The sequence below is a fragment of the Xenopus laevis genome, chromosome 2L, assembly GCF_017654675.1.
Source record: "Xenopus laevis strain J_2021 chromosome 2L, Xenopus_laevis_v10.1, whole genome shotgun sequence".
In the NCBI taxonomy this organism is placed as follows: Eukaryota; Metazoa; Chordata; class Amphibia; order Anura; family Pipidae; genus Xenopus; species Xenopus laevis.
In genome coordinates, this window is record NC_054373.1 from 131,762,944 (window position 1) to 131,785,678 (window position 22,735).

The 22,735-nt window shown below is 37.2% G+C and overlaps 1 protein-coding gene across 14 annotated transcripts in view; it reads left to right on the plus strand.

The window, feature by feature from the left end:
- mycbp2.L (MYC binding protein 2, E3 ubiquitin protein ligase L homeolog) overlaps window positions 1-22,735 on the plus strand; it is a 137,025-nt gene that overhangs the window by 100,347 nt on the left and 13,943 nt on the right. For 9 of the 14 annotated variants that reach the window (XM_041582438.1, XM_018247268.2, XM_041582440.1 and 6 more), the window contains 14 exons: window positions 3,118-3,213; window positions 8,244-9,893; window positions 10,151-10,320; window positions 11,921-12,165; window positions 13,121-13,288; window positions 14,081-14,238; window positions 15,015-15,214; window positions 15,560-15,709; window positions 16,278-16,438; window positions 17,859-18,003; window positions 18,346-18,570; window positions 19,770-19,835; window positions 20,151-20,390; window positions 20,704-20,793. In XM_041582438.1, coding sequence (XP_041438372.1) covers window positions 3,118-3,213; window positions 8,244-9,893; window positions 10,151-10,320; window positions 11,921-12,165; window positions 13,121-13,288; window positions 14,081-14,238; window positions 15,015-15,214; window positions 15,560-15,709; window positions 16,278-16,438; window positions 17,859-18,003; window positions 18,346-18,570; window positions 19,770-19,835; window positions 20,151-20,390; window positions 20,704-20,793 — 3,764 coding nt within the window. The remainder of the gene's footprint in view (window positions 1-3,117; window positions 3,214-8,243; window positions 9,894-10,150; window positions 10,321-11,920; window positions 12,166-13,120; window positions 13,289-14,080; window positions 14,239-15,014; window positions 15,215-15,559; window positions 15,710-16,277; window positions 16,439-17,858; window positions 18,004-18,345; window positions 18,571-19,769; window positions 19,836-20,150; window positions 20,391-20,703; window positions 20,794-22,735) is intronic. The other 5 variants (XM_041582441.1, XM_018247262.2, XM_018247272.2 and 2 more) reach the window with 1 other exon arrangement.

Here is a 22,735-nt window from a genome sequence, read left to right on the forward strand (position 1 = left end):
TGGTCAGTTATCCACTCGTGTCATCCTCCTAGCAGTTATTTGGCCTTCAACAATGCTAACAATAAAGTCACTGTCTAATTTAAATCTAAGACGTTTCAAAAGGAAGTGTGAATGGTCTGGAAATCACAACATTTTAATGGTCAGTTATTCTATCATTTAAGATTGTTCCATTCATCTATTGCAACTTGTTTTTTGTGCAAAATATTTAACATCCAGACTGTCCAACTGGAGGCCTGTGAATGTGGCCATCATAGAGATTTTTATGGCATTCAACTTGCTTAGGATCTTTGTATGACATCATTATTTTTTATAAAACCCCGCCCCTAACATAAAAAAAATGTTCCAACTGCGTTTAAAATCATAGCACCGCTCTACACTAACTAACTAATATGTGACTTTGCTTAATAAACCACTTGATCGTAAGTTTTTAAAGGAGAACTAAACCCTAAAACTTATAGCAAAAAATGCGTTATATACTGAATTATTGCACCAGCCTAAAGCTTCAGCTTCTCAATAGCAGCAATGATCCAGGACTATTCTTGTATCCTCTTCTGGCATAAGAAAATTCAGAACAGGATTAAAGCATTGCACTGTTATTTGTAATTTCTAGGTCAGTAACTTTTCACCTCACAGTAACTTTTTAGAGCTATATGTTCTGAAAGAAAACAAGCAAGGCAAACAGATACTTTATGACCTAATAAATGGTCTATCAATAGGTATATCAACATATAATACACAAGAGCCATGAATATCTTGTAAATTATATCCTTATAAATGGTGAGTTCTGATGTCATCAGTTATAAACGGTGAGTTCTGATGTCATTTCAGTCACATGACTCACTGAAATTTGTGTATTATAAAAAATAAAGTACCCCCAGTTGTAGAATATGAGGATACTAGAAGTTACCTCGGAGTTCCATGACCTTCGGCCTCGTGTTTTTATATGGTCATGAAACTCCTTGGTAACTTAAAATATCCATATATTTTACAAGAGGGTTACTTTATTCACTATATAAATATAAATTTTATATTTTTTATCTTGAGCCACCAGCAGGGGATGTGCTGTATGCTCACTTGTGAAACACCTGGCAGGTTCTTATACGTAGAGACACTTGCCACGTGTAAAATCACAGCATATAAGTTGCCATTTTATATAGACTAAAGTATATGACCAACAACAAGGAACATTTTCATGATATTTAATTTTTGCAGTGAGTGGGGAACCACCACCGAGAAACTTTATGTGCAACAACTTTCCAATATACATTTCTCTAGGTTTGACTTCAAAAGTAAAAATCAAAGGATAGAAAGAGATACAAAATATTAATACGGCTTTGCAGCCACCATTACATTTTAAACTCTTTTTTTCTTTGCGCAAAACTACATATTTAGGTGAATTTCCTTTGTAACTGTATGTTGACATACCACACAATATTTGAATTGGTAAAAGGATGACCTCTGATATGCACCAGTTACATCATCTTTGTTCTGCTTAAAGCCTTGCCCACTTTATAGTAAGCCCATACCTTTTGAGGTACATAATTCATGATCCATTAGGACTGTTGGGAGTTTTGTACTGCAAAAATAATTTTCCAGTCGCACTACAGGATAAAGACATTGTTTTTGCAGGTTGCAATTGATTGACATTTTTTTCCTGAAATAACTTTGGTCTAGAAACACTCATTTATTTTGTCAACCTCTCTGTGCTCATGCAAGCATGTGGTGCATGGTTATTCCATAAAGCACAGGTTCTTTACATATACATGACACTGCATGTTGCTCACCACACTCACTGATGTTGCTTACAGTATCCTTAAAGGGCACCACTCATGACCAAAATTATTTCCAAAGTAAATACACTATGTGAAAGTTCATGAAATCTGATTTTTAAAACAGTTAGAATTGTTTGTATAATGTAAATGATCAGCTCAATATACCTTCTGCAAGTTCTCCCCTATCTCCACTGCAGTTCTAGCTGAGGCAGGCATCTTGGATTTCACTGGCTCCTCCTACCTATATCTTCCCAGCCAACTGTAGCTCTGAAATCTCGCACATGCTCAGTTGAAATTCCTTGATTGCTTATCAACCCTTTTAAGCTATTTTCAAATCAGCCAAACCACTGTGTTAGCTACTGTTCAGTAGTGCTGCCACCCGCTGGGAGTTAGTGTGTGCCCTTCAATTGCATAATAACATCACCAGCAGGGGACAAGATAGGGAAATCTCCTGATACTTCTAGTGAAGGAGTTTACTAATGCTAGGCATTCTGGGTAGAATACTCAAAGCAGTGTTACAATCTGAGCATGCTCCTGAAATTTGCATATTAGAGTCTCTGTAAAAGTCACAGTTTGGCCTCCCTCAGTGGAAGAACCCATTTGACAAAATAAGGGATTTTTTTAAAACTTGAATTTTTTCAAAAAACTATATATGTAGTTTAATTAAACTTGTTTAGCTTGTACTGGTCAGATTGTTAATAAACAATGTGTTTGATTTTGGCTGTGATAGGTGCCCTTTCAGGTAGGGCCCATATTTTAATTCTTGGCTAGAAGGCAGGTTTTGGAGGTGTAAGGACACAGATTTACTTCAAACAGAGCTTCCTGCAGGTCCACATGGGGTTACCAGTTAGCCAATAACAGCCTTTATTTGACCTTCCCAAGCAACATTTTTCTTATTTGTGTGGCTTCCCAACACTTTTTACATTTGGATCTAGCTCACAGGTAAAAACATTTGGGGACCCCTGCTCTAACGTAATGGGAATACATTTGAGGCATTTTTTCTGATATGTGTTTATTTACTGTGCTCTGTGCAACCACATAATGGAGAATGCCAAATGAAATGCAAAGCTAGACCTATAGTCCCGAAAAATCCATGCAGTGAAATGTCCAGGGGATCTATCAAGAACTCATCATTATTGTGTATGTGTGAGTGGGGGAATTTGTTGCAGCTTTCTTGGAAGCATGTGTTTTTTGGGGTTTGTTTTATGTATGGTTTTTTACCACTATTCTGGGAAATATGGCACAGTGGGAAAAAATGTGTTCTGTCTTGCAACATCTGGGTCCTACATCTGTTTTCTACTTTGCTAAAATCTCTGCTGCTTCTGTGCAACTGTCTCCACTATAGACACTTCATCAAGCAGTGTTGCTTCTCGTGAGAGTATTCACCAACCTAAAGCTGCTCCTGCATCTGCTTTTTCATCTCTTGCTGTCAAACCAAAGGGTGGGTATTCATGCTCAATCTAACACTTGTGGGGGGGGGGGATTCTCACAATTGGCAATACACACATCAAATTATTTGTGTTTAATGTTTTTAGATTTTTCGGGTAAATGATCCTTAAAATTACCTGATTAAGTACTTATAGCAAAATGCAGAACTTTTTTGTTTTTCCCAAAGCTGTTCGTACTTGGGAACCTTCTGCAGGCTTGGGAATCAGCTGTATGTTTATGTTCATGAAATTTGCTGCTTTTTAAATGCATGCCCTTACCTCGGTTGCTGCATTAAGAGACAAGCATAAAGTTGTAGGTTTTGAGTTAATTTGTCAAGTTGTGGTTATATATGTCATGCAGGCTTTTTATGACATATATTTTCGTGGAAATTACAGGAGACCACATGTGGGAAAAGATAGTCGGTTTTTTTCTGTTTTTTATTTTGGCACATGCAGATTCTGAACTCTCAAAGAATCAGAACCCCGAATAAAGGAATCAAAGTGTTTTTATGGACTTAAGATATAAGAACATATACACACATGAATGAAAGAGACTTACCAGTGGGAGAGCATAGATGTTGCTCCACAGCCAGGTCTGGATTTGTGGCAAGGCCACAAAGGCCCAGCCCTAAGGCGGCAGAATTTGAGGGGCAGCATGCTGCTAGGCCGCCTCTGGATTAGCTACTAGCACTTGAGATGCACGTCAGTCTCCAGTGCTGTTCCCATCTATCAAGATTTGCGCATGCCCGTGTGCGCACAGGTATGAGGAAGGGACTGCGCCTGGCAGGGGAAGGGGAGGGGACAGTGCTTGGCAGCCGCAGGGGGAAGCGGAGGAGACGGCACCGGCAGGGGAGGGGGGGCGATGAGCAGAGCTGGCCTAGGGGCGGCCAGTTTGTAAATCCGGGCCTGTCCACAGCACAAAAAAAACCCAGAGAACTGCTCTTAGAGCAAAAGAATTGGTTCAGCCCCAAGGTCAGGGCAGTAGTGACCAAGCTAACTTGAGAACAGAATCCATCCAAATTAGGGGGCTCCCGGGGGAATCTCCGTACACAGAGTTTTATTCTCTCCACTTCAAACTTGTTAGGTAAAAATGTAAAATAAAGATCTCACGCTCCAACATAAATGATCATCAAAGGAAAATGAAAAGTACCCACTTTTTATAGGTACCAATGTGAAATTGGTGTACATTGTTTTAGTTATAAAGCCTCCAAAACAATTATATTTCCTTATAAAAGTACTCGCTTATTTTTCATCCTAAAATCCTGCATCATGCTCCCATCAATACTTTGAATAGTCACATGCATAGAACTTTCCATTCCTCACTTGTAAGATGAGAACAAAAAGTCAGGATCAAGTGACATACACTTTGGGCCTCTCTAGATTCATCAGGGTTATCTCCCTTCTAAAACTGTATCTATCCTTCAAATGCAATTCGAGTTTGCGGGAAGGCTATTCGGGGAGATTAGTCATCTGAAGAAGAGGAGATTTGTCGCCAGGCAACTAAATGTCCCCGAATATTCACTTCTGTCTCTGCCCTAAAGGTTTCCATCAGCCTCTTACAGAAATATTTTGTTTGGGTAGGCAGCTTTAGCACAAGTCCAGGAAAGATACCACGCCAGCAATATAAATATTCGGTCAATATTCTGAACTGCCCAATGTGGACCTCTTTCCAATGGATTTCAGCCTTTGGATTAAGTCCTGATCAGTAGCCAGTATAGGCACAGTGTACACCTATAGCATTAACAGCATTATTTTGCACTTACCATAAATTATTATTAAATTATTATTCTATCATATTATTAGTGATGGAGACCTGTATAAACCGTTCCATTTCCTGTAGTTAATGGTCAGACAAAAAAAGCTCTGGAAAATTTCCTATAATCAGCTTGCTTAAATGCACACTAGATATCTGATTTAGACAATAGATAAAGGGGAATTTATAGGAGAAACTTTGCATTACTTGACTATAAAGGAGTGGGGACGGCAAGAAGATGTTTACTTTTGTTGCCTGGATTGAACATAGTGGAGATCTTGGGAGCAGTGCTCCATTGCATAAAAGAACATCCTATGCCATCTCATAGGATAATATGTGCATTGGCAATTTAATTAAATACCTTGCAAGGACCAAATATTGAGTAGCTTCATGTTCCTTGTTTGGTCTTTTTGAACAAACAACACAAACAGATTTTTTTGTGAGTAAAACAATAAGCAAAGAGTTTGTTAGCACAAGCCCTATTTATTGAAATCCTTGGTTAAAGGGGCTGCATTCTTTCTTATTCAACATATGCCTCAGATATGAGTGGAGAGGACTGTTAATAACACATTTCCACTCCAGTTCAAGACGATTGTTAAGTCAAAGCTATTTAGACATTTAGAGACTTGCCTGCTAATTCACAGTTCTTAAAATATAGTAGCAGTGCCTTGAGATTCTATGTTAAGGTTCAGAACTTTGCAAAGTGATCTATGGACTGCATTGCACATGGAGTAGTTTGGAGAGTTTTCCTCAGCCTAGAACAAATCCACAGCTACCCCCTACAATGTCCTGTTTATTCACATTATTCTACAAATGAAACAGCCACCATTCCAGATGATGTCTGGTTACAGGCAGTTGCGATATCGCACTGAACTCCTTCCTGTTACAAAAGATAAAATCTGTAAAACCAACTCTAGATATACTTGGTGAGCTTAGAGATCACCACAGTCCTCTAGCGTGAAAGATGCCTCTCTTCATTCATTTCTAATGGATTTTTAAATGTGTATTTATCAAATGGTGAACTTTCACCCTTTGATAAATACTCCTTTAAAAATTCCATAGAAATGAATGGAGAGAGGCAGTATTTCACTCTAGCGGACTGTGGTGATCTCTAACTTCACTCTTTGATAAATATACCCCTATGTTCCAAGACAGTAAGCTCTGTGAATAAGCTGGATGAAATGCTTTCCTACTGAACATTAAATACACCCAATAGACTTGTTTAGCCACCAATATCTATTTGTGCATACAAGGAAAGTCCACCATGCAGGGAAGTGCCAACCTATGAAAAATATCACATAAACAGTTGTGGCTACCAAGTGGCATGTGGAAGGTTTTTCAGATAAATGAAGTTCTTATTTTTCTGTTAGAACTGTATATATAATATTACCTGTTCAGTTGTGGACTTATATGCTGACTCATAGTGCTGTACAACTTCCTGCATGTTCAAAACAATTTCCAGGCAAGAACTGTATGGACAATTTGTGAATATACTGGTTAGACATGTGGCATAACTACAATACAGCAGACCCTGATGATCTGCATTATAATTCCACTTTTATCGCGAAAATGAACATTTAATAAAAGCTCCATCTTGCTGAAATAAGAAACTTTTTAAATATAATCAATTAAAAATTCTGATTGTCTTCTGCCATAAACACATGGGCACCGAACCAAATCCTAATTTGCATATGCAAATTCGGGTCAGGAAAAAGTGGGAAAATACTCATTTTGAAGAATACCACAAAAAAAAAAGCAAAGTGAGGCAATAATTATTGTAGCCAAGTGCTGAAAATATTGCGGTGTCCACAAACACACAAATTGAATATAAAGAACTAAAAATGGGACCAAACTGAACAGCTCCTGAGTGATAATTTCCCAGATGCAGTATTGCTTGGTTTTAATGTTTTTAGTTATCATTTCAAGGCATGGTTGTGAATAAATATTGCCTTTTTAGTACTCCAGTTTGGATCATTTGTAATATTGTATCACTCGGGAGTCGGGACTCCCACACACGGTCTGAAAAATCATACGAATCCTCGATTCGTACGATCAGATCTTTACTTCTATGACCAGTAGGATTGCCAGCTTTTTTGAAAAAAAATACCGGCCTTCCTATATATTTATCTTTTTTCCCCTAACCATTTTTAACCATTATTTTTACCGGCCAGGCCAGTAAAATACTGGCCAGGTGGCAACCCTAAATTGGCCATCTTTCCAAATTACGGAAAGATCGGAAAAACCCTGTGTCCCTAGCATTCTGTATAAGAGATCCCATACCTGTATCTGAAATCCTAGTTTTGAAGGTCAATTGGTTAAAGAGTTTGTTCACCTTCAAACAACTAGTTGTTTTCAGATAGATCTTCAGAAATAACTACTTTTTTCAATTACTTTCTATTTTCTATGTGTCATTTTTCTAATATTGAAGTGTAAAGTGTAATTTTTCAACTTCTAAAGCAGCTCTGGCAAGGGGGGTCGCCGACCCTGTAAACTGTTCTAAATTGATACATTCAGTTGATACATTTCTTATCTTTGTCCCTGCATGAGTTTCATTACAGGCAGCTGTTAGAATTGATACAATAGTTGCTAATAAAAAATATATCAACTAAATGTTGCAAAATTGTAACAGTCTGCACCTGAATTACTGAGCTGCCAGACTGAAACACCAGAGACAGGGACTTTAAACTTAGATTTTGGAAAAAAACAGTAAAAAATAAATAATGGAAAGTAATTCAAAAAAGTCTTTATTTCTGGGGAACAATCTGAAAACAGCTGAACAGAAATAAGTGTTTGGAAGGTGAACAACCCCTTTAATTTTGGCAAAATTTAGCAGTTTTCTCATGGTGTCCGTTTCACTCATCACTATTTATTTGCTGTCATATATAGTCTTGGAATAACTGCTTAGCTGGGGTTTTTTTTGTTTTGCAAGAATATTCTAGTTTCTTTGCAGATGCCGATTGATCTAGAGATGGGACACAGGCCCTGCCTGTTTTTGGACTTTGGAAAAGATAATTTAATATAATGCATTTATGACTAATGAGATTTTATAATTGATCTTTATTGATTCTTAACCTGTTTCAAAGTAAAATGTATTTTATGTCTTGCATGGTGTACTGGTAAAGTTGAGATTTGTTTATTAGATCTCCACGTGGTCATTACATGTTTGCTGTATTTCAGTTTTTTTACTAGGTTTTTTTTTTTTGTCTTAACAACGTCACATACAAAATGGCGAATGAAGTTTCACAATGTAATAATGAAATATGAGAATGATTTGTTGTGATCTCTCATCAGATGACAAGGGACACTTTAATGCAAAAGCCACATCTGCAGTAAACAAATCAGATGTACCACCAAAAAACCGCGTTGAGAGTAAATCTGCAAAGCCTGACGGAAGAATAAGCCGATCTAATGCTGATCAGAAAAAACCCAAAAATAATGAAGGTCTTACTGCAAGTGAGTCTCTCCTGCTGAAGTCTGATGCTGCAAAGTTGAGGTCAGACTCTCATAGCAGATCTTCATCTCCCAACCACAACACTCTGCAAATCTTAAAGACAGATGGTAAAGTGAATTCAGGTCTTAGAGCAGAATCACCAGGACCTGGTTCACGTTCCTCTTCACCAAAGCCAAAAACTGTGCCTGCCGGAAAGACGAATACACCCAGTGCTGGCTCTCCACGCTCTGCATCTCCACAAGAGAAAAACCTACCTCAAAAAGCATCTGCTCCTACCAAGTCCAAGCTTGAACCTCCTCGGGAAAGGTCTAAGTCAGACTCCTACACACTTGATCCAGATACATTACGTAAAAAGAAAGTCCCTTTAACTGAACCCTTAAGGGGACGGTCCACTTCACCCAAACCAAAAATTATTCCAAAAGATGCCAAACCAGCAGGTGGTAGTGAAAACAGGGCGCCCTCTCCACACGTGGTCCAAGAAAACCTTCACAGTGAAGTTGTGGAAGTTTGCTCATCTAGTACTTTAAAAACAAATAGCATTACGGATAGTACTTGTGATGATAATACAGAGGTAAAGAGTGTTGATGATGGGTCAAGTAAAGTCCATTTTAGCATAGGAAAGGCACCACTTAAAGAAGAACAAGATACAAGAGCCTCTCCTAAAATAAGCCGCAAAAGTACGAGTAGGCATGTTCGGCCTAAAAAAGAAAAATCAAACTTTTTTTTTAAAGGAGAATCCTCAAAGTCTATTGAGCCAGCAAAGGAAGCAATGTCCCCATCTGTGTCTGAATGTGCACGGGCTGTGTTTGCATCTTTCCTTTGGCACGAGGGTATCGTTCATGATGCCATGGCGTGCTCTTCTTTTCTTAAATTTAATCCAGATCTTTCCAAAGAACATGCACCTATAAGATGCAGTCTTAACAGTCAACAACCCACAGACGAAAAGGAGGTTAAATTAAAAAACAGACACTCTATAGAAATTTCTTCTGCACTAAATATGTTTCATATTTCCCCACATGGGCCAGATATATCAAAAATGGGCAGTATCAACAAAAACAAAGTTTTGTCAATGCTGAAAGAGCCACCTCTACATGAAAAGTATGAGGATGGCAAACATGAAACATCTTCTTTTGACTTATCCAGTCAACATTCTGTTAAGACAAAATCCCCACTTCCCTTAACCCTGCAACACCTTGTGGCTTTTTGGGAAGACATTTCATTGGCCACCATAAAAGCTGCATCACAGAACATGATTTTCCCAAGCCCTGGTTCTTGTGCTGTATTAAAAAAGAAAGAGGGTGACAAAGATAACAAAAAGGCAAAAAAGGAGAAAAAGAAAAAAGAAAAGGCAGAGTCCAGGCCTCGTGGTAATTTATTCGGTGAAATGGCACAGCTTGCTGTAGGAGGGCCAGAAAAAGATACCATCTGTGAGCTGTGCGGAGAGTCTCACCCGTATCCTGTGACATATCACATGCGACAAGCACATCCAGGTGAGGGGAAAATTTGGCATTTAGTTTTTACACTGTACAACAAAGTCTGTCTGTACATTTCTGTAGGTTGCAGTGTATTTCTGACATTATTCGAAATGTCATTTTTAGGTTAATAAATTGATTACAATGTCATGTGCCTGTTTTTGAAATGTGTTTTGAATCTATGGGGACCATAACGTTGCAAAGTAATGGTTAACCTTCATTAAAAAATGATGTATTTTTTTGTTTTTCTCCTTGCCTGGTGACATTGTGTGCAGGTTGTGGAAGATATGCTGGCGGACAAGGATATAACAGCATTGGACACTTTTGTGGTGGCTGGGCAGGAAACTGTGGGGATGGGGGAATTGGAGGAAGCACTTGGTATTTGGTCTGCGATCGTTGTCGAGAAAAATATCTTCGAGAAAAACAAGTGTCTGTTCGGGAAAAGGTATGCTTTCAATATTTTCTTTTCTTTGTGTTTAACTGTTATCTAATGCACTTGTTTCTTGTACACATTGCTCAACTGACATTTATCAGTCTTTTTTATGCACCTAAACCTCAGATATAATAACATGACTATCCTGTAAATTATATCCTGATAAAGAGTGCTTAGTGATGTAATTTGTCACAACTCACTGAAACTTGTGTAGTCAGAGTTCCATGACCTGTACAGTATTCCTATATTTTAAAATCCCACAGTGCTGTGCAGTAGAAGTTATATACAATAGAAATTAGATACAAATTCTGATCTGTGCAAGAGGCAAAGAGGTATTTGCTCAGTCATTTATTTACATTATTCAGAAAAATTCTAATTATGGAACGAAATCTCCCATATTAATGACCTTGCACTTGGTTGTCACTAAAGCTGCATAAATCCATATTTGTGACTCAAGAGCCCTATTGGATCTATTTAATATTAAAAAGTTTTTTTTTATCAGACTATAAGTATGGTTATCCAATTTAGAGGGAAAAGCCCCTTATTCAGAAAACCCCACGTCCCAAGCATTTGCACCAAATCCACTATTTTAGGTTTTGGCTGAAACCCGAACTGAATCCAACGCTAATGTAAATTATGGGAAAAAGAGGGAAGGAGAACGTGTGCGGTTAAACATTTATGACTTCCTTGTTTGTGTGCTGAAGTTTTTTTTGGATTCTGTCCCCCAGCCACTTTGATTTGTTCGAATCCTGCTGAAAAAAAGGCTGAATACCGAAACAAATCATTGGTTTGGTGCATCCCTAATCCCATACCTGTACCTTGTTTTGTATTCTGGTCTACATTTTGGTTATCAATCTTGTTTAGTCTTGCAGTGCCTTGTGCTCTTGGCCATGCCCTGATCGCAAACTGAACATACCAATGACTTGGAGAATAGGATGGTTATGAGATAGAGAAAGGAACAGGGCCATTTTAAGGCAAGGCAGGTGCTGCATGTAGATTTAATAGACACCAACCAAATTGATGGAGAATCGTGTAACATAAAATGAATGTACTTCCATCTTCGAGTAAAAATCCGAATAAATAAGGGGATGTCTACAAAAATTAGTTCCTTATATTTTTCATATGCCAATAAGTCTGTTTAATGTTGACCCCCCCTTTTTTTTGTTCCTTCTTTTCCCACAGATTGCAGTACAGTGTGCTGCTACCATTGTATGTTGTAAAATATGAATTCAGATTTTCTCATAGCTGTGTTTGCAGTTTACTGCTTAGATTTAAAAGGTAGCCAATATTTTGCTCTATGTAATAGTTCCATCTCAATACTGTGTCACACAGCTATGCTTGCTTTAGTATGCAAGGAAGAAGGTCTAAAACCAAAGCACTCTTGGTAGATAGCACAATGTGGATTCTCACTCTTTTATGCCATAAAATATACTAGTGATTCACAATAGCTACAGATGTAAATAGATATTAAAATGTTTTATGTATAAATATTTATAAACGTTTTAAGTGTAAATACATTGATAGAGCTTCTGTGATGATTGATTAATTTTGATGGTGTACCTTGGCTTTTATGATACAAATGGTAGAAGAATAAATTGAATTGTGTTCGCAGGTAAAACAATCTAGAAGGAAACCGGTACAGATGAAGACACCTCGCTCTCTCCCCACCATGGAAGCTCACCAAGTGATTAAAGCAAATGCACTGTTTTTACTGTCCTTAAGCAGCGCTGCTGAACCAAATATTCTCTGCTACCATCCACCCAAGCCATTCCTATCCCAGCTTCCTTCTGTCAAGGAGAACATATCAGAGGACATTCCACCCAAGATGCAATGTTTTTACCTGCAGACCTTGGCAAGGTAGTGATAGGGGAGGGTTATTGTTTAACCACTACCTGTATATACTTTGTTTTATTTCTTTCTGTTATATTACCTGCTGATGTGATCTTCTTATAAGCCAAATTATTTTAACATTGTTCATATTTGTGTCTAAGTATCTAATTCATACTTGAGAAACCACTGGGTTTTTTTTTCATTTAGCAGCTGCAAAGTGTGAACTTTGTTTAAAAATAATTAGTTACTTTTTAAAAGTTTTTATCATTTTTAAAAACACAATGACTTCCCGATGAAACTCACCCATCCACAAGTAAGCACCCTGCAAAGCGTTTATGGAAAGAGAGAGAAAGACAATGGATGAAGGGGTAAAAAAACAAAAAAAAAAAAGGATGGTGAGTAGAGAAGGGGAAAATACGGAGGAGAGGCTATTCAGGTTCATCTGTTAATAGCATTGCACAAACCGTTGTTCACTACAATTCCAGTAATTTAAGTATCAACTAATGATAAAAATGCATAACAGCTATATTAGAGCATAGGTATTTTTGATGTAAAGTAGAGCACTGTGTGCATCATCTCCTTATGCCTCCTTGCAGTGCAGCACATGTTGGGGTGGGCCCCTGGTGCATTCTTGCCCCCCCAATAGTTCTGCTGCTGTGTTAGTAAGTGAGTTTGTAAATTCTTATATGCCAGCTTTTCTGTGCAACTTAAAGTACCAGTAACATTAAATGTAAAATATTTTACAATTAAAGTTTGAATCTGTTCATGCAGCACCGACAATTAAACTAGGTTTTAAGTGTGTAGTTCTGCTTTAAAATAGATAATGATATTGGAGAATCACAACACTCTCCATATTATAGAGGCCCTCAAATTGAACTACTATTCTAAGTTTATCTATTAACCTACATCTTTATCAAAATGTATACATTTAGAAGAAGAAATGCAGTTTTATGATTTATCGAGTTTTTGTTTAAACAAACAGGCATCATCATGACAATTTTGTTGGTTATCAAGATGACAACCTTTTTCAAGATGAAATGAGATACCTTCGGTCCACTTCTGTCCCAGCACCATACATATCTGTAACTCCAGATGCCTGTCCCAATGTTTTTGAGGAGCCAGAGAATAATATGAAATCTATGCCTCCCAGGTATTTGGATCTATTTTGAAAGTACTTTACTATATTATGTAAATGAATGTATCTTTCATTTAATACAGCTGAAGCCATATGGTATATACCTGTGTCAGCTATTTTCTTAGCCTTCTACAAAATATATATATGTTTGTAATTATATAAATTATATTTTGACATGCAGAGAAATGTACATCTGACTAAACTAGAAAAATCTTGAATGCAAAAAAGTGAAATGTAGCAATTTTGCAGACCAATATCCAGTGAAATGGGTAAACTTGGACAATAGTGCAGTAGAACTATAGGATAGAGCAGATCTAGATATCTATATATAATAATAATATAATTTAACCAGTAGAGAGCATTTATGGCAACTATGTGTAGAATTATTTACAAGTCTTTATTTTGCCTTAGCCTGGGATGTGTAAAAACATAGTACTTTTAGTAGTAGTATTAGTAGATGGTCACTAGTGAGCTGCTTTATTTACCTTACCCGTGCTTTCTTGTATCATTGTAACAATTGTGATGGAAAAACTCTTGTTTATTAATATTAAAAATAATAGGCAGTTGTTGTTGATCTTCCCAGTGATACTGTCCTAAACATGGCATTGAAAAGTACAACAGTCATGGTAGTGTTCAGTAGTGTTAATGGTTGCAGCTTTATGCAAAGGAAACCCCTTTAAATGTAGATTTATTTCTCTTCATTTTCCTGACAGTTAACTGATTTAGTCGTTTTAAGATTTTCCTAAAGAATCTTAGAATTGGTCTGGCTTTTATTTATGCTGAATATTTTGTTTTTTCAATTTTCAGTCTAGAAACAAGTCCCATAACAGATACTGACTCTGCAAAGCGGACAGTGTTTCAAAGGTCATACTCCGTCGTTGCTTCTGAATATGACAAGCAGCATTCTGTTATGCAGCCTCGAGTTAAAGCTATTCCCAGGCGCAGAGTGAACAGTGGGGATGCAGGTAAACTTCTTTGCTTTTGATGAGTATATATGTGTGTAAATGATCAGCTGCCAAAAACTTTGATCCAAAGCCTTCAGTACACAGCCCAATACTGACTGCCAACATAAAAACTCCAGCAAGTTGGCTGGTTATTTCCCACAGTTTGTGACCAAAATGGTAGCCATCCTGATTAATATCCGATTGGGACTTGAGAGGCTTACTCGTTGGCTGAGGACTGCATTGGGCCATGTTTTCACTCCCAAATGGTGAAAACATCAACAGAACCAAATGATCCTAAAATTGACCAAGGGGTCAAACAATTATATCAGCCTGACACTCTTGTTTGTTGAGGTTGCCATTGTATGGCAAAGACAATGTCATTGTAAATAGTTTTGGCACATATGGAACACCCTATAGAACATCCACAAAATGAGCATAATGACCAATGTTTTATTATGTGATCTCATTGTGATTTATACTTTCATGTAATAATCTGGCCAAGCCCAGGTATTTGAGCACTACCCCAAGTAGCGATGATCAAAATGCCTCAAAAGCCATAACCCTAAGACATAATAAAGAAGGTTTGATTAAGCTATCTGAGAACAATGGCATTTTATGCAACTAAGAAACCCTCATACATATTTACGAAAATTAAATATACATTCTCTTAGTTTAAGGCTAGTAACTTCCAAAACAAAACTACAGGAAAGCATTCTTTACATTTGTGTAGCAATGACTTTCAAGAGATATAACTACATGGATATATTGGTATCCACTAAACATGAATCGTTTTGCAGAAGTTGGATCCTCCCTGCTAAGACATCCATCCCCCGAATTATCACGGCTGATATCTGCTCACAGTTCTCTATCAAAAGGAGAGAGGAATTTCCAGTGGCCTGTCCTGGCATTTGTCATTCAACACCATGATCTAGAAGGTTTAGAAATTGCAATGAAACAGGCACTAAGAAAATCTGCATGCCGTGTATTTGCCATGGAGGTAGGTCATCATTATTAACAGTTGTAGATAATGACGTTATCTTGAAGTCTACCGCTTTATTTTCTAATACCAATGTCTATATTGTCCCGTGAAAGTTGGCAACCCGCAGTCAATACACTTTTTGTATGAGCAGTGCACAAAAAACTCTACGCATTCTTCAGACGTAAACATGCATTACATTGACCTGTATTTCTCAGGAAAAGAAAGAAATGTTTCATATGGCACTGTCTGGGTTATGTTGAAATGATCTTCTCTATAAAAATGTTAGGTTTCATATTCAAATTTATGAGACTTGCAAAACTATAAGCTTATGCTTCATGGATAAACTAATTTTGTTTTTTGTAGGCATTCAATTGGCTCCTTTGTAATGTCATTCAGACAACATCTCTCCATGATATCTTATGGCATTTTGTGGCCTCCCTAACGCCTGCTCCAGTGGAGCCAGAAGAAGATGAGGATGAGGAAAACAAAGCCAATAAGGAAAATGCTGAACAGGTACAGCCTGCCATCTAAAAGGGGATCTCTACACCAAAACTGTTCTATGTGTAATGATAGTAACTGTAAATCAGGACAGCTTTCCAAAATACATTAGTTACCCATTGTCAATAGTTTTAAATGTATTTGTAATAAATGCAACTGACAGCAATACTGCCTTTCCCTTTTTTGTATCTGGTTTTAGCCGAGATTTTTTAATCGGATGGTTACTGCTTCATTATTTCAAGAGTCATAACCAGGAGAAAAGAGCAACTAGACAGATATTGCGTTTTATAGCCGATATATTTGCAAATAACTGTAAAAAAAATTTGACAGTTGCTTATGTTTCATTTGTCTTGCACTATACAAAAATGGAGGTTTAAAGGGGTTTCAACCTTCCAAACACTTTTATTTCAGTTCAGGTGTTTTCAGATATTACAATAAAAATAACTTTTTTCAATAGCTTTCCGTGTTTTATTTTTGACTCGAAGTTTAAATTTTATTGGTCCTTCTAGTGTTTCAGTTTGGAAGCTTGGTGATCCAGCTAAACTCGGCTAAAATCTTATTAAGAAAACATTTTTTCCTCTAGGAAAAAGATACAAGAGTGTGTGAACATCCTTTGTCTGACATTGTTATTGCTGGGGAAGCAGCACATCCCTTGCCAGACACATTTCACCGTCTTCTGCAGACCATTTCAGATCTGATGATGTCTCTTCCTGGAGGTAGTTCCTTGCAGCAGATGGCATTGAGGTAAAAGAACCATTTAGCTTCATTGTTTTGTTTTCTGGTTGTTTCATTATTGATTATATTTGAAGAGTAACTGTCTGTGAATGAATGTTTAAACACTTAAAGGGGTACGAACCCCCTAAATAGTGGGTAAAAATGCAGGATACATTGATCGTCAGATTGTGTGTAGGTCGAACCTCTTAAAGGAAAACTATACCCCTCAAACAATGTAGGTCTCTAAAAAGATATATTGCTTAAAACAGCTCATATGCAAAACCCTACTTCTTGTAAATAAACCATTTTCATAATAATATACTTTTCTAGTAGTATGTGCCATTGGGTAAACCTAAATAGATAATTGCCATTTTAAACAATAAGGGCTGCCCCCTGGGATCCTATGATTCACGGTGCACACAAACAAACCATACTTGTTAGGTCACATGAGCCAATTAACAGACAGAGTTCTGTCTTTTGCTTCCACACTTCTTCCTGTTACAATTAGAGTTGTAGTATTTCTGGTCAGGTGATCTCTGAGGCAGCACATAGACCATCCCGAAATGGTGGCTCAAGGCAAGAGATATAAAAGGTCAATATTTACTTAAATATATATATTGGTATGACAAGATTCTTTAATATGCCACTTAATATGATATAAACTATCTGTCAATGCATGTTTGCTAGGATTTGCATGTCTCCACCCATAATGCCTTATGGGAGAATCAAAACTCTCATTTTTGGTCTCTAGGCAGTGCTGTGTGTATGGCATGAGACAAGTAAATACCTTCTGATTTCAGAAGGCTTCACTTTGCACGGTTGCTAGGGTAATTTGGACCCAAGCTACCAGATTGCTCAAATTGCAAACTGGCGAGCTGCTGAATAAAAAGCTAAATAACGCAAAAACCACAAATAATAAAAAATTTAAAGCAATTGCAAATTGTTTCAGAATATCACTCTCTATCATACCAAAGTTAACTCAAAGGTTAAAAACCCCTTTAAGCCTGCTCCGGTCTCTAGAGTTCAGTATAGATAAAAACAGACACAAGCAGAGGACTGAACTACATACTGTTCACTTGGTAGAAAGTAAAGTAGGTGTTAAGAGCATTGGTTAAGCATAATGCTGAAGCCTGTTCTAGAATATGTGTTTGAAGTATATAAACAATTGATGTTATAGTGGAAAAGGCATTGATTAAATGAGGAGAAAGAGAAAAGCAGGTAATTGATAGAGGATTTAAATATAATTTAATACCTATGTAAACATTGAATGAATGTGTTGGTCTTGCAAAGAAGCTGCTTGCAGTTATTAAATGCATCTCCTTTTCATTTTCATCGGTCTTTATGCTTTCATGTAATATTGTTCACGATACATTTTACCAAATATTTGCATTCAAAAGAACTATTTGATAAAATATTTCATGGCCACTGTTTTCTCCTTTTTTTTATTCAGGTGTTGGAGTCTGAAATTCAAGCAATCAGACCACCAGTTTCTACATCAGAGTAATGTATTTCGGCATATTAATAACATTCTCTCCAAGTCAGATGATGGAGACAGCGAGGAGAGTTTCAACATCAGTGTACAGTCAGGATTTGAGGTGAGTTTCTGCATGTGGGTACAGTCTTAATTTGTGGCAATAAATCAAGTTAGTTTTAAGGCAACACTGCATAATAGAAATAAACTTACTTAATATTAATTTGACAATACATTACTTGTTCTTGATAAGTATCAACCATATATAAGTATACAGATATAATTATCAGATATAAGTATCATGGGCCCATGTACCAATAAAAGCATAAACACTCGGGTAAGTGGTACAGGGCATTAAATACAGGGCAAAAACAAAAAATATACCACTGTTACTGTCAAGTGATCTTCTTTTACTTTGTCATTTATTCTATTGTATAGTATTGTTAAAGTCATGTTTTTCTTACAGGGATCGTGCTTGGTAACTGGCTTAAAAGATATGACAAGCATTGTGGATATAAAGACTTCCAGCAGACCAGCCATGATTGGAAGTCTGACTGATGGATCGACAGAAACGTTTTGGGAGTCGGGAGATGAAGATAAGAACAAAACAAAAAGCATAACGATAAACTGTGTGAAAGGCGTAAACGCTCGTTATGTTTCAGTTCACGTTGACAACTCTCGAGACTTAGGGGTAATAGTAATAGACAGTTGTGCTGTACTTATTTACTTTTATACGCACATGGAACGCATACATGAAGTTGTAAAAAGCTAATGGTAATTTACGAAAAGAAATACATAGTAACATAGTAAGTTGAAAAAAGACACCTTTGAACTCTATTTTAACCTGCCTAACTGCCAGTTGATCCAGAGGAAGGCGAAAAACCCCATCTGAAGCCTCTCCAATTTGCCTCAGAGGGGAAAAAAAATTTCCTGACCCAAAAATGGCAATTTGACTAGTCCCTGGAACTTGTACTATGAGCTTTCTTCCATAACCCTGTATTCCCTCACTTGCTAAAAAGCCATCCAACCCCTTCTTAAAGCTATCTAATGTATCAGCCTGTACAACTGATTCAGGGAGAGAATTCCACATCTTCACAGCTCTCACTGTAAAAAAAACCCCTTCCAAATAATTTGGCGGAACCTCTTTTTTCTTCTAATCGGAATGGGTGACCTTGTGTCAGCTGGAAAGACCAACTGGTAAATAAAGCATTAGAGAGATTGTTATATGATCCCCTTATATATTTATACATAGTCATCATATAACCCCTTAAGTGCCTCTTCTCCAGCGTGAACATCCCCAATTTGGCCAGTCTTTTCTCATAGCTAAGATTTTCAATACCTTTTACCAGCTTAGTTGCCCTTCTCTGTACCATCTCTAATACAATAATGTCCTGTTTGAGTGATGGAGACCAAAACTGTATGGCATATTCTAGATGGGGCCTTACAAGTGCTCTATACAGTGGAAGAATGACCCCCTCCTCCCGTGACTCTATGCCCCTTTTAATACAGCTCAAGACCTTATTTGCCCTTGATGCTGCTGACTGGCATTGCTTGCTACAGCCAAGTTTATCATCTACAAGGACTCCAAGGTCCTTTTCCATAATGGATTTGCCTAGTGCAGTCCCATTAAGGGTATACGTGGCTTGCATATTTTTACATCCCAGGTGCATGACTTTACATTTATCAACATTGAATCTCATTTGCCACTTAGCTGCCCAGATTGCCAGTTTGTCAAGAAATCCTGTTATATTCTATATTAAGATTTTATCTTTCTGTGCACACTGAACATATTCAGTCTTTAACTGTATTAAATGGCAGTGTTATGTATCAATAAACCTTATAGACCATTACTACTGAATCAGTTTAAAATTCTTTTTGGATTTTTTATAGAACAAGGTGACATCAATGACTTTTCTGTGTGGAAAAACAGTGGAAGATCTATGCAGAATCAAACAGGTAAAGGAAATCATCTTATCCTTTTTCTTTGCAATTCCCTCTCGTCGTGGAAGCCTTATTTTGAATCTCTTGTTTTTGACTTGAAAAAATTGAAAAAAATCAATTTATCAGACTGTTTTAGACACCAGATTACGTTGTGTGTAATTTGTAAGCACAAATGGATCATTGTAATTATTGCAGTTGTTAAAATAGTTTGTGTCTGTTATTTTGGATTAAAGAAGCTGGTGATGTCTGATTCTGTGTATGGTAACATAAAAGAGAATGAGTAATCCTTGCTTTCCCTTCACTATACTCATTTGAGATATTTTCTGCTAGGCTGACTTGGATACCCGACACATTGGATGGGTCACTAGTGAACTTCCGGGGGTGGATAATCACATCATAAAGATTGAGCTGAAGGGTCCGGAGAACACACTCCGAGTGCGGCAGGTGAAAGTGCTTGGCTGGAAAGATGGCGAGGCTATCAAAATTCCTGGGCAGATATCTGCAAGTGTGGCGCAGCAAAGAAATTGTGAATCAGAGACACTGCGGGTGTTTAGACTTATTACATCTCAGGTTGGTTGCAGAGAAATATGAAGCTTTATGAATTTGCAATTATTAATTTGCCATGGATTTTTGAAGGAGCTGTCATATAAGTGGTGAAGAAAGTGTTCAATTATTGTAGCTGACTTCATTCTAGCAAAATGGTATCTTAGATGTAGGCTTAACTAAGTAAAGAGAAATTCTGTCTATTAATGTACTGCAAGGAGCATACAAACCCTTATCACTACTGTCTGTGAAAGATCTACATAGAAAAGAATGTGATTTATTTGAAGGGATAGTTGTTTTCCTAATAATACATACCTGCAAACAATCCTGCCTTGTCTAGGTCTTTGGCAAGTTGATCTCTGGGGATGCAGAACCAACACCTGAGCAGGAAGAAAAAGCATTGCTGTCCTCACCAGAAGGGGAAGAAAAGGTACAGTTTTCTATTTCCATCTGCAAGCCATAATGTATTTAGATTTTACATATTTGCCTCTTTCTTACCTAGGTAGTTGCCTTTGGCTTCCCACATTGCACTTTCTATATCACATAATACTGACCATTCTATGTTTTAATAGAATAATTATAATATTTCCTCTTTAATTAAAAACCCAGTGCAAATCCACTTCCTAGATTCTCTGGATGCACCTGTTAAACATTACTTGTAAAATAGTCAGACATTTAGTACCTCATCTTCCTTGCCAAGCTTCACTTTCTTATAAACATCAACCTCAGACTTAAAGGGCAAGGAAAGCTACCAAGGCAGTATATAGCCAATAGTTTAGCCACAATAGTGCAAGCTAGAGCGTAATTTTATTCTTTAGAATTCCTTACCAAACCTGAGTATACAGCTCTAGACACTGTCTCTGTTTGCTTAGTATAGCAGCTGCCATATTTGCTTGCTGTGACATCACTTCCTTCCTGAGTCTCTCCCTGCTCACTTATAGCTCTGGGCCCAGATTACAGCAGGGAGGGGGGAGGGAGAGACGAAGCTGAAAACAGGAATTTGATACAGAAGCCCATGTAAACACAATCGTAGGAAAGAAATGCTGTTTCTTTTGACAGAGGAGAATTACTTTGAAGTTTTGCTGGTGCATTTATATAGACCTTTCTGATAAAGCTTGATACGTTTTAACCTTTCCTTCTCCTTTAAGGTGGCCTTACACTATAAGATCCGCCCGTTTGGCAAGGTTGCCAATTGAGCGGATCTTAACACGATATGCCTACGGCTGGGTGATATCGGATGAATCTGAACGTTAGCCAATGCTAGCCCCCCAACTAGCTAATGCAGTCCTGGATCGTAAAAAAAAATCAAACTTGACCAATATCTGGCCGATTTTTGGAGGGACCTGTTGGGAGCCCCCACACATGGGCAGATAAGCTTCCGAATCTGTCTAAAGGACCGATATCGACATCTTTAATCTGCCCGTCTATGCTCCAGCTTCACCTGCCGTTTAATCCTCCCACCTTTTTATTCAGTATAATGAAATATTGAGATAAGGAATAACCAAAGTAATAGTGCAAAAAACATTATGAAACAACAATGGGGAGACCTAGAAAGGCTAGACCACTAGTCTGGGATTCAGTCAAAATCTGAATAACTTTTTGAACAATGAGGGGGGTTATTTATTAAACTCTGGTCAGGCTTTTTGGGGCAAAACTTAAATGTTTTTTTTCTTAAAATTCAAACATCTAAGAACTGCCGTGGTTGTGTATAAGACAATGGCAGAGGTCCCTATCCTATTGTTATGCTTCTGTGGTCTGCGCTGGAATTATTCCGAAAATTCTACTATTTTGGGCTTTTCTGGCAAAAAGCCCAAAAAAAATTTAGAGATACTGGAAAAAAGTCTGAAAAATCGTACATTAGATTGCAGGTTTGTATTTGACATCTTCCGAGAACAATGGACTTTTTCTTTCTTTCTTTCTTTCTTTCTTTCTTTCTTTTATGATTGTCTTTGTATCCACTGGTTTAGTTTGTTTTAGTTAGTTCTTGTTCATTTCTTTTATATATTACTTCATTGAAAGTTTTAAATTTTGTGTCATTGTATTAATTGCAGCACATTTTCTTTTTCTGCATTCTACTTGTTGCCATACTGTCTTTATGGTTTATTGTGAAAATCAAATAAAATATTTTAAACAGTAAAAAAATGAGATTTGAGTAAATAACCCACCCCATGTTAAGTTGGAAGTGTTAAAACACAGCAGCATAATCATGTAAACATAGATCCCCTGATTCTAATTCAGTAATAAATTTGCCCGTAATAAATGAATGCATTTGTTACTTATTTGATTACTTTTGCGATACTACACTAGATGCAATGACACTTGAAAATGCAATAGTGAAAACATCCTTCATTTGTGAAACCATAGTAAAACGA